The 12,658-nt window shown below is 44.9% G+C and overlaps 2 protein-coding genes across 11 annotated transcripts in view; one reads left to right on the plus strand and one right to left on the minus strand.

The window, feature by feature from the left end:
* SLC16A4 (solute carrier family 16 member 4) overlaps nucleotides 1-12,658 on the plus strand; it is a 168,366-nt gene that overhangs the window by 42,265 nt on the left and 113,443 nt on the right. The window lies entirely within an intron of this gene.
* LOC147020185 (uncharacterized) overlaps nucleotides 1-12,658 on the minus strand; it is an 87,982-nt gene that overhangs the window by 30,798 nt on the left and 44,526 nt on the right. For 2 of the 8 annotated variants that reach the window (XR_015061682.1, XM_085895304.1), the window contains exon 3: nucleotides 2,193-2,315. The exons of the other annotated variants lie outside the window; for them this stretch is intronic. Coding sequence is in view for 1 of the 2 variants with exons in the window: in XM_085895304.1 (XP_085751430.1) it covers nucleotides 2,193-2,315 (123 nt within the window). In the remaining variant the exon portion in view is untranslated. The remainder of the gene's footprint in view (nucleotides 1-2,192; nucleotides 2,316-12,658) is intronic. 8 annotated transcript variants of the gene reach the window in all.

Genomic DNA, 12,658 nt, shown 5'->3' on the forward strand with positions numbered 1-12,658 from the left:
ATGGTTTCTGATGGTGATTAATATAAAGCCCTGTTGTAACTGTGCAAAATACAGGTCTCTCCCAAAACCATGTCCAATTGCATGCAATAACTACTCATTTCTGCCAATGCTGCCACAATGGTGAAGACTTCCTTGTTCATGTAGTGTGCTACAACGAAAACAAAATTGCCAGCAGTAGGTGAGACAGTGCAAAATGCATGCTTGTGATCTGAAATAATTGGATGCATTGTGTTGATGCCAATATAGCAGTTGGATAATTTTCAGGCAACTTTATGCTGGGAGCCTGGTAGGGTCAATCAGCATATTGGCAACCACTCTTTCACGGTGTGGCGAGAAGGTGCCAAATACTGCCAAAACTGGGTACACATATGGCCAGCTGCTGTGCTCGATCAAACATCTTTAGATTAAGCTGTACAAACAACAGTGTGACAACTGAATATACATGCAGCTTACCTAAGATGTCTGAATGAGATCAGCTGAAATGTCTGAATGAGCTCATGGAAGACACAATACCAAGGGGCCGGGCAAGGCAAGACCATTCTTGTAAAACTCATGTGGCTGAAAGACAAATTTCACCACTGAAGTACCATGGGTTGTAGAACTGCTCTATAATATGTTTCGATACATTTACTTGAAAGATTGGGAAATGTTGATGGTGTGTTGACATGTCAATTAGTAAGTGATCGAGGATCATGCATGTTTTGGATGCCTTAACATATCCTGACCCGGTCCCAATGTTGTGAGCATTTTGTGTTGTTGTGTGAAGGCAATCTGCAAGTCAGCCAAAATGAGAATCCCTAATGCCATTGGCAGATGGCTTTGTGTCAAAAAGCAAAGCTTTCTGCCAAACAGTTTCTAATGCTTCAGAAAATGTATGGTGAGATTTCCTGAACATCTTCTAGGAGTTTTCAGCTATACGCAATAAATAATAAGAATATCTTAATAGGACTGATGGAAATCAATCTGGTGACTGGAGTCGAGCATTAAAGAAAATACTATAAACTACATTTTTGCAGCAATTTTGACTTTCATCAGCAAAAAATTATTTGTTTGAAAAAATTAATAAATCACATTTCCACATATCCACCGCTTGTGTAGCAACATTGGATTTATATCCACTCAATTAACTTTCGGTAATAAAACATCTCAAAGTGTTTATACGATATTTTGATTCACCCTGTATTCTATTCCATCCATTAGGACAGTACTCTGTGCAGTGTTGGTGCTGCCAAAGCAGTCTCCTGTGCTATTGGGCACAATCCTGGATGGTTCGCCACTCCCACACAGGATACCAGCATGCTGGTACTCATTTTGCCGACCTCAGAAGGATGACAGGCTGAGTCAACCCCACCTGGTAGTTACTGAACAGCCAAGCAGAATTTGAACTCAGGACACGAGGATCTCAAGCCCACCACTCCAACCATTAAGCCAACATCAGGGACATATATATATATATATATATATATATATATATATATATATATATATATATATATATATATATATATATATATATATATATATATATATATATATAGTTACGGCCATGGGTACCAAGACACCAGTTTGTACTCAGGGGGTTTAATCTCCATTTGTCCTCGGAAGAGCCGGACCTGGGGCCACCGCTCACAATTAACTTTGTGGTGCGGTGGGTTGCTTTAGAACCACGAACGCCACCCAGTTATCCACGAGTTCCAGTGTCCACCGTCTACTTATGCCGTTTAACTGGAGGTCACAGGGTTACATGAATGGGGAGCGTGCCCTCAGCAAAGCACCAATCTTATCTTGATTAGGGCGGCCGAGCGTTTAACCGCTTGTGCGCGCTGACTATTATTGGTCAAGTCTGTGGTAATTAATTACCTTGCAGTACATCTCAGTTCGGACAATGCTGGTTCAATGTAAGGAAAGGACAAGCACGGACGGACACGTTGGAACGTCAACAAGCAATTTGTTAATAAGAAAATAAATAAATAAAAATAACTTTTTATTTCCGTGAGGTAAAATAAGTAAATTCCAAATCAATCAAAATGATCGCAAGCAAATAAATAATTAATCAGGAAAAATCAATCAGAATGATAGAAAAGAGAGAGAGGAGATGCTTATCGGGGATTGACTTACTTAATTAAACACAGACAAGGGTACCCAGTAGATCATTCGGGGGAGGGGGGGCTAATAAGAATCGTCTCGCTCACCAAAGAGAAGTCGTCCGTCAAACAAAAACGTCCTGAAATGTGTGAGTGTGCCTCATCCGTCGCCAGCACCCAGCCTTGCCGTGCACCCACTCGCAAACAGGCTTGAATGACAGTCGACATCACCTACAAGAAACAGGTACGCCAAGAGCGACTGTCTGACTGGAATGATGAAGTAACCAACCATCTGATTGGCACAATGAAGCCGCCGTCTGACTGGTGCTGAATAAGCAAACCATCTGACTGGAACGATAAAACACTCTCAAAGCTGTCAGAACCGCAACCAGCTATCGCCAACTGACTGACAAACTGACTCGTTGTCGACTGACCTGCGTGCACGCCGCTCTAATCGCTCACACCCGAATGGAACCCTCCCTCTTTTTATAGGCTGCCTGTCTTGGCGGCACAGACTCCCCACAAAATTCGCCCCACCCCACTTGTGCACCGTTACCATGACAACCTGCAAGTCCGTGGTTATTCCTGCTTAAGAGGCCATGTCTGTGGTGCTGTGCGAGCAAAAAAGCAGCCATTTGTCAGAAATACCGAGCACAAACGTGAAGTGCTCATAAAACTGCCAACAACAATTATCACTTCACTGTTCAGCCCAATATGAAAAGAAGCCAGTCAGCGTCCATAGAGCAGCTGGACGGGGTGTCGAACGTCGATGGAAAAAGGCGGGTCTCGGTGTCCGTGAAAGAAAGGGGGAAGGCAGGTGTTGGCGTCGGTGAAACAAACGGCTATCTCACATGCATGAATGTGTATGTCGTAAAGAGAAAAAGCTTCCCATAAGAGAGGGAATCTGTTTTTTATCCTTCTCAACGTATCACATTGAGAATCACACCAGACATGGGGATGGGTCTATCCTGGACATGCATTTAGGAAAATAACTATCTGAGGACCTGCATGTTGGTATGCATTCGTCAGATTGGATATACATACATATATATATATATATACATACATGTACACATATACATATATATATATATATATATATATATATATATATATATACATACATACATACATATATGTACATATATATATATATAAATACATATATATATATATATATATATATATATATATATATATATATATATATACACATACATACATACATACATACATACATGTACACATATACATATAAATACATACATACATATATACATATACATATATATATATATATATATTATATATATATATATATATATATATAATATATCTTCTTCTTCTTCTTCTTTCGGCTGCTCCCGTTAGGGGTCGCCACAGCGGATCATCCGTATGATCCGCATAGTGATTTGGCACATGTTTTACGCCGGATGCCCTTCCTGACGCAACCCTGGTCGCCTCTTACGACACAGGGATATCGTACACCTATTTTTAACCGGGGTATACACCGGCCCAGTACACTGGTACTCATTTCGCCAACCTCGGAAGGATGACAGGCTGAGTCAACCCCCTGGTGTATTAATTCAGTGGCTCAACGGGGCTTGAACTCAGGACCTTTTGGATCCCAAGCCGCTGCCCTAACCACTGCGCCAACACCAGGCATATATATATATATATATATATATATATATATATATATATATATATATATATATATATATACATACATACATACATACATACATACATACATACATACATACATACATACATACATACATACATATATATATATATATATATATATATATATATATATATATATATATATATATATATATATATACATATACAGTGGGGAGAACAAGTATTTGATACACTGCCGATTTTGCAGGTTTTCCCACTTACAAAGCACGTAGAGGTCTGTAATTTTTATCATAGGTACACTTCAACTGTGAAAGACGGAATCTAAAACAAAAATCCTGAAAATCACATTGTATGATTTTTAAATAATTAATTTGCATTTTATTGCATGAAATAAGTATTTGATACATCAGAAAAACAGAACTTAATATTTGGTACAGAAACCTATGTTTGCAATTACAGAGTTCAGACGTTTCCTGCAGTTCTTAACCAGGTTTTCACAGACTGCAGCAGGGATTTTGGCCCACTCCTCTATACAGATCTTCTCTATATCCTTCGGGTTTCGGGGTTGTCGCTGGGCAACACAGACTTTCAGCTCCCTCCAAAGATTTTCTATTGGGTTTAGGTCTGGAGACTGGCTCGGCCACTCCAGGACCTTGAGATGCTTCTTCTGGAGCCACTCCTTAGTTGCCCTGGCTGTGTGTTTCGGGTCGTTGTCATGCTGGAAGACCCAGCCACGCCCCATCTTCAATGCTCTTGTTGAGGGAAGAGGTTGCTGGCCAAGATCTCGCGATACATGGCCCCATCCATCCTTCCCTCGATACGCTGCAGTCGTCCTGTCCCCTTTGCAGAAAAGCATCCCCAAAGGATGATGTTTCCACTACCACGCTTCACGGTTGGGATGGTGTTCTTGGGGTTGTACTCATCCTTCTTCTTCCTCCAAACATGGCGAATGGAGTTTAAACCAAAAAGCTCTATTTTGGTCTCATCAGACCACATGACCTTCTCCCATTCCTCCTCTGGATCATCTAGATGGTCATTGGCAAACTTCAGACGGGCCTGGACATGCGCTGGCTTGAGCAGAGGGACCTTGCGTGCGCTGCAGGATTTTAATCCATGACGGCGTAGTGTCTTAATTATGGTTTTCTTTGATACTGTGGTCCCAGCTCTCTTCAGGTCATTGACCAGGTCCTGCCGTGTAGTTCTGGGCTGATCCCTCACCTTTCTCATGATCATTGAGGCTCCACGAGGTGAGATCTTGCATGGAGCCCCAGACCGAGGGAGATTGACTGTTATCTTGAACTTCTTCCATTTTCTAATAATTGCGCCAACAGTTGTTGCCTTCTCACAAAGCTGCTTGCATATTGTCCTGTTGCCCATCCCAGCCTTGTGCAAGTCTACAATTTTGTCCCTGATGTCCTTAGACAGCTCTCTGGTCTTGCCCATTGTGGAGAGGTTGGAGTCTGATTGATTAAGTGTGGACAGCTGTCTTTTATGCAGATAACGAGTTCAAACAGGTGCAGTTAATACAGGTAATGAGTGGAGAATGGGAGGGCTTCTTAAAGACAAAACTAACAGGTCTGTGAGAGCCAGAATTCTTACTGGTTGGTTGGTGATCAAATACTTATTTCATGCAATAAAATGCCAATTAATTATTTTAAAATCATACAATGTGATTTTCAGGATTTTTGTTTTGGATTCCGTCTTTCACAGTTAAAGTGTACCTATGATAAAAATTACAGACCTCAACGTGCTTTGTAAGTGGGAAAACCTGCAAAATCGGCAGTGTATCAAATACTTGTTCTCCCCACTGTATATATATATATATATATATATATATATATATATATATATATATATATATATATATATATATATATATATATATATATATATATATATATATAGTTGCGAATTCGCACCCGCCGGCGTGCAAACGGCCACGTGACTCGAATCGCGGCACGTCGCCCACCGGACGGACAATTCTGTCATGACCTTCCGGGAACTATCGCCTGGAGCCAGTCACGGGTGGGCCTTTCGACCTCACCACGATCGTGCCAATCGGCCACCCGCATAGGATAGGGTTGTTCGCCAAACTCGACCTACCTAAGTACCCATGCGGATGGTAAACCGGGCGATCGTACCTCGCTGCAGGTCGACTCCGGACACGAGCCACTTGGGCGGCCCGTTCCGTGTTATCGTCGACCTCGACAGTTCAGATCAATTACCGGGATCTTGCACCCGCTACGAACCCTTTACGTGAAGCAGGATGGAGAGTCAATGGAGAAAAGACAAAGCGAAACGGGAACAGTTCAACATGCAAGCACTTTATTTACATGACACAGCGAGAGCACACATATAGCAATTAAAACAATAATGCATAAAAAAAGCAAATGTAATACGACCGACTAACGCGTACACACGGCAACACTTATACAGTTCTACTTTACAAGACACGGTGCCACGAGATCCATACAAAAACAAAAGAAAAGGCCACCCTCAAAGACAAGGGGGCAGACGGGGCCCGTGGGCCTTTATGGCGTGGGACTTGGCAGACCGAACGAGTCCCACGAGACCGTTGCAGGTTACCTGCACTCTCGCAGTACGATGGTGGGCGAGCTCTCTCCGACGCTCCTTGTACGAACGCGCAGGTCCGTGCAACACAGCTGGCAAAGCGGCACCTCCAGTCCGCGTCCCCTCCGCGACGTCCGGACTCTCCACCGACTGCAAGCTCCAACGAGCGGGTCGCTCTACGGACCGCTTCTCCAAGACCCAGACAGGCAGAAGACCATAAACCGCCGACTGATACTGACACTCTCACCGACCGCCCTGACCTGACCTCCTCTGACCTGACTTCCTCCTAGCGGCACCTCCGTGCCCCTTTTATTTCCCCGGCACCCCGCCCCTCCCTCCGCGGCACGCGGGGGGGAACATTCCACCAGAGAAATCGGGGCGGAAGTTGAGTTTCCAACTGTCATTCTTGTTTACCAGAGAAATCGGGGCGGGAGTTGAGTTTCCAACCGTCATTCTTGTTTACCAGAGAAATCGGGGTGGGAGTTGAGTTCCAACCGTCATTCTTGTTTACCAGATAAACCGGGGTGGGAGTTGTTGTTGTTCCCCTTTTGTGTTCGTGGAGATGTTGACGGTTGCTGGCGGAGTAGTGAGGATGGCGTGGTTGTGGTTGTTGTGAAGCGGCGTTGTGCTTGGTGGTTGTTGTGTGATGGCGGTTGAGACGTAGTTGGTTCAAAATAAAGACAGAACAGAAAAACGGCTATCTCAAAGCATCGCAGCCCGAATGGATCACATAAATTCCCTCTAGACAACGGGTTTGGGGCCAACTACACATGTACTTAAGAGATATCTCACCTACGGAACCTGAATGGTGGTTTGCGAATTTACACAGCCGTAACAATATATATATATATATATATATATATATATATATATATATATATATATATATATATATATATACACATCTTCTTCTTCTTCCTCTTTCGGCTTGCTCCCGTTAGGGGTCGCCACAGCGGACCAACCGTCGTTTTGTTGTCCGCATAATGATTTGGCATAGGTTTTTACGCCGGATGCCCTTCCTGACGCAACCCTGGTCGCCTCTTACGACACACAGGGATATGGTACACCTATTCTAACCGGGGCATACACTGGGCCCAGTACAACTGGTGCTCATTTCGCCGACCTCGGAAGGATGGCAGGCTGAGTCAACCCCCTGGTGTTTTCGACTTGGTTTTATATATATATATATATATATATATATATATATATATATATATATATATATATATATATATATATATATATATATTAATTCAGTGTCCCAACGGGGCTTGAACTCAGGACCTCTTGGGTCCCAAGCCACTGCCCTTACCACTGCGCCAACACCAGGCTTATGTATATATATATATATATATATATATGTATATATATATATATATATATATGTATATATATATATATATATATATATATATATATATATATATATATATATATATATATATATATATATATATATATATATATATATATATATATATATATATATATATATATATATATATATATATATATATATATATATTGTTGTGGTTACCAAATTCGCAAACCACCATTCAGGTCCCTGAGGTGAGATATCTCGGTAAGTATATGTGTAGTTAGGCCCAAACCCGTTGTCTAGTGGGAATACATGTCATTCATGCGTGCTGCGACTCTTCAGGATAGCCGTTTTCTTTTACTATCTTTATTTTGGACCAACCGCCATGATTACCACCGCCAACCGCGTCTCAACAGTCATCACAACATCAACCACCCACCGCGGCGCCGCTTCACCACAGCAGCCACGACCTTTGCCGTCAACCCTCGCAACCGTCGCATCGCCACCGTTCTTGCGCCGCTTGTGGGTACCGGTATTGGACTCGTGCAGGGCGCGCGCCGAACAGCGTGTACAAAACCACGGACTTTCCGCTCCAAAAACGGATCAAAAACGACTCACGCCCACTTTTGTTCCGTCCAATCGGTGAGCGAGGGGCGATTTGGCCCCGCCTCCAGGGCGTTGGAGGGCGGTCGCTATATGCAAATTCATGGATCAAAATGCATTCACGCCCACTTTTTCTCGGGCCAATGGGGAGCGAGGTGAAAGGTCGAAGGCAGGGGGTCAAAGGCGAAGCCACGGGGCTTATATAAGCGACCGCGTTCGTCAGTCAAGTCAGTTAAGTGGGCGGTGGGCCCGTGCCGCGATTCGAGTTACGTGGCCGTCAGCACGCCGGCGGGCGCGAATCCGTAACACTGGTGTCAGGTCGTGCGATATAAACTCATCGCCCTCCTCGCAGCACTGGTAACGGAGAACGGGAAAACGGGCTCTCCTGTCTCCAATTAAATTCACGGGAATCGGTCCAGGGGTGAGAGGAGCGACCCCCGATTCCCTCCAAATTACGAGCGAGTTAAATTAACCCTTTAAGAGAAGCAAGATGGCGTCTCAAGGCGAGCGGGAGCCGGGGGTATTAGGTATGTGTCGTCATGTAGGATCCATGGCCCAGGTCGGTTCTTTTTATAATTATAACCCCACCACTAACTGTGGTCAGTGGGAGCGGCTTGAGCACGAACTTTGCCGGCAAACGGAGTCGCACAATGGCAGCGCGATCGCACCTCAGTGCAGCACGGAGCGGGCTGATATTAATGGCACAGCACGAGGCGTGAGCTCCCAGTCACCGGTTCAAGGCACGTGGTCACGGCATGTGCCATGGCAGGCATGGCAGGATGACTATGCGAGCATTGGCAGGCTTCAGGCACAATTGGGGGATGTCTTGGAAAAGGTGAAGCGTTATGAAGAATATATCGAGGAGGTGCAACGTGGAGTGGACGAGTCACAACGGCACGCAGACGCGCTTCAGAAAAATTACGTGTACGGGGGACACAGCGATTGGACGATTTACTGGAACGAATTCGGTGGCAAAAACATGACTTGGCCAATAGAGTCGACAAATTACGTGGGAAAAAGAATTTGGTAGTGTTTTATACCCGTCAGTTGGAATATGCGAAGAGCAAACTGAACAAAAGAATAGAGGAACAGCAGATTGGTATCTCCCAGGAAAGGAAACAATGGGAGGAAGAATGGAAAACCGAGCTCGAAAAGAAACAAAAGGAGCACGACTTGGAAGTAAAACAATTCATGGAAAAATTATTGGAGCAAGCAAGGCGGTTCAAAGAACTGGAGGAGAGAGTGAGGGAAATACTGTTGGAAGAGAAAAAATGTGAACACGATGGGGAGTTGGAACAATTGAAGGAAGAGATAAGAACAGGCAATCAGGAAAGAGAAAGCCTAGAATGGAAGATAAAAAGAGGAGAGAGACAGCTCGAGGAAAGGTCGGAGGAATTGCTGGAAAAGTCAGAACAGTTCGAAGAACTGCAGGGAGAATTGAGGGACGAAGGAGAAAGGAAAACAAAGCTCGAAAAGGAAAAACGCGAACAAGATGGGGATTTGGAACTACTGAAGCGAGAGGTAAGGGCAAGCCAGTTTAAAAGAGAAATCCTGGAAGGGGAGATTAGAATGGGAAAGGAATGGCAGAAAAAACTAAATGAATACAGTAAAAAAAAAGGACGAATTGAGGAGGGAAGCGGTGGAAAGAAGAGATGAAATGAGTGAAGAAGCACGCAAATTGAGAAAGGAATTGGAAACAAAAACTTCTGAGATACTGAAACACGAAAACAAAGAAAGAGGATTACAAGACCAACTGAGGATGTTAAAAGAGGAAAGGAAGAGAACAGAGAATGAAACGTTAAGGAACCACACTGAGCAGATTGAACAATTCGAAGCCAAAGCAAAGTCGGAGTGTGCGGAGATGAGAAAGGAATTGGAAAAGAAAGCTTCTGAGTTACAGAAACACCAAAACAAAGAGAGGGAATTACAAAACGAGTTGAGGATGGTGAGAGAAGAAAGAACGACAACAGAGAATGAAACGTTAAGGAACCACACTGTACAGATCGAACAGCTGGAAGCGAAGGCCAGATTAAAGAATGAGGAACAAGAAAGAGTACTGAAAGAACAAGGAATGAGACAGGAGAAGGAAATCAGCCAACTGAAGGAAACCACGAGATTGCAGAATGAGATGCAAAAAAGAGTAATGAAGGAAGAACAAATAAGACAGAAGAAGGAAGTCAGCCAACTGAAAGAAATAACGAGATTGCAGAATGAGGAACAAGGAAGACAGTGGAATAGGAAATATAAAGAACAAGGAATGAGACAGGAGAAAGAAATCCATCAATTAAAGGAAACGATGAGATTGCAGAACGAGGAACAAGAGAGACAGTGGAATAAAAAACTGAAAGTGTATGAATTTGAAACGGAACGACAAAAGGAAAAAAATAGGTTGGAATACGAGGAGAAGTTGAAGGAGCAAGGAATGAAGCAGGAAGGAGAAATCAGGAGATTGAAGGACACAAGGAGATTGGAGAGGGAAGAACGAGAGGAACAATGGAATAGAAAACAAAAAGAACATGAATCTGAGGTTGACCAATTGAAAGAAAAGCTGAGGCTGGAGTACGAGGAGATAGACAAAGAACAGCGAATGAAACACAAAATGGAGATGAACCAAATGAAGAAAACCATGAAACTGGATAAGGAAAAACAGGAGAGGAAACGAGGAAGAGTAATTAGACAGCAGCAAATGAAACACAAAAAGGAGATTAACCAAATGAAGAAAACCATGAAACTGGAGAAGGAAGGACAGGAGAGGAAACGAGGAAGAGTAGTGAGAGAACAGCGAATGAAACACAGGAAGGAAGTGAGCCAATTGAAAGAAACAATGAGATTGGAAAACAAAGAGCAGGAGGAACAGTGGGAGAGAAAACAACAACTATATGAGTGTGAAATTGAACTAAAACGGAGAGCGAGACTGGAGTCAACGGAGATTGAGGAGCTCCGGAGGGAGAACGAACAGCTAATGGGGCTCAGAGAGAAAGAACGACTCAGATGGGAAGGAAAAAGGAACCAGGAAGAGACAGAAATAAGGAACAAGGAGAGAAAATGTATAGAGACACGGGAGACAAGAGACGAGGTGAAAGTAATTGGGAGGGAGAGAAAAGAGCAATTAATACGGAAAGCAAGGAGGAGGTACGCAGAGATCGTGAAAGAGCAAGGAGTGAAAAACAGGGAAGGACGGGAGCGACTGAAGGAGAAAGCAAGATTGACCTACATAAAGATAAGGGAAAGATGCCAGAAAGAAGCAGAGACCAATAGACAAGAGGAGACGACAGAAAGAATAAAATGTATAGAGACACGGGAGATAGAGGGTGAATTGGACAAGGTTAGTGACGCGCACACACACACAGAGGTAGTGGAGGACCATGAGGGGGAGCTGGCTGACTGGGTGGAGACCCAGTGCGAGCACCTGGATGGCCTCCTCCAGGAACGAGGGGAGGGAGTATGCCCCCTTGAGGCGAGTCACGACCAGGTGAGTTCGGTCGTGCTTTGCGAGGTTGAGGGGACGGGTGCTGTGGACAGGTGCACGGAGAGCTTGGGGGGTATAGAGGCCCCGGAGACCCTTGTGGGGACACGAGTCCCCAGTGTGGTTGTCCCACGGTGTGTGGATGAGGCACCGCGGGTGAGTGCCCCGCGTGTGTGAGTGGTGTGGTTTGTGTGAGGGTAATAGCATGCGTGAGTGAACGGCCGAATGCAAGGGAGACCGTGTGTGTGAGAGAGCGGTATGTGAGGGAGATGTCGGTTGGCATGCGGGAGCACGCAGCCGCGTCTCCCGGTGTGAGTTTAATGGTGTGGAGTGTGAGCGTCGTAACACGCAGGTGTGCGTGTGTTGAATGGAGACGACGACGGCGACATGGGAGGAAAGGAAGCCGAGTAGCGGCTGTAGTTGTTTTGGGGACCGTGCCGGGTTCACCCAGCAGTGAGCACGAGGTTCGTGCTGTGCAACGCACGAGACCACCACGTGCTCGCTTGCGAGAGTGAAGTCCCGGTCCGGAAACGCACGCGGTGGATTTGTCGATCCCGCGGACGGACAAAGTTTAGGCAGGATAATGGATTTGGACCGGACGGGTTCTCCACGCGATCGTGTGTGTTAAGCTCCAACGGGCAAAGCACATGTGTTCGCGTGGGGAACCCCTCGAGACGTGGGGCTTGTTTTTTTTTTTTATGCGCACGGTGACGTCATGGCTGCACGTGTGGTTGGAATCCGGCAGGAGGGGAATCCCTGCCGGATGGTACCGTCCAAGGAGGGACGAGGAACACGTGCAGCTGCATGACGTCACGGGCAGGTGCAAAGTGCGCGAGTTGCCGAGCTGGTGCTGCGCATAAAAAAAAAAAAAAAAGCAAGCCTCACTTTCGAGTGCACAGGATTCCCTGGCAAGGGGTGGAAGACCCCCTTACCTGGGCACAGGATGGAAACTAGTTAGGGGGAAGG

The sequence above is a fragment of the Eptatretus burgeri genome, chromosome 9, assembly GCF_056783735.1.
Source record: "Eptatretus burgeri isolate ZD-2024b chromosome 9, Ebu_testis_v1, whole genome shotgun sequence".
Classification (NCBI taxonomy): domain Eukaryota; kingdom Metazoa; phylum Chordata; class Myxini; order Myxiniformes; family Myxinidae; genus Eptatretus; species Eptatretus burgeri.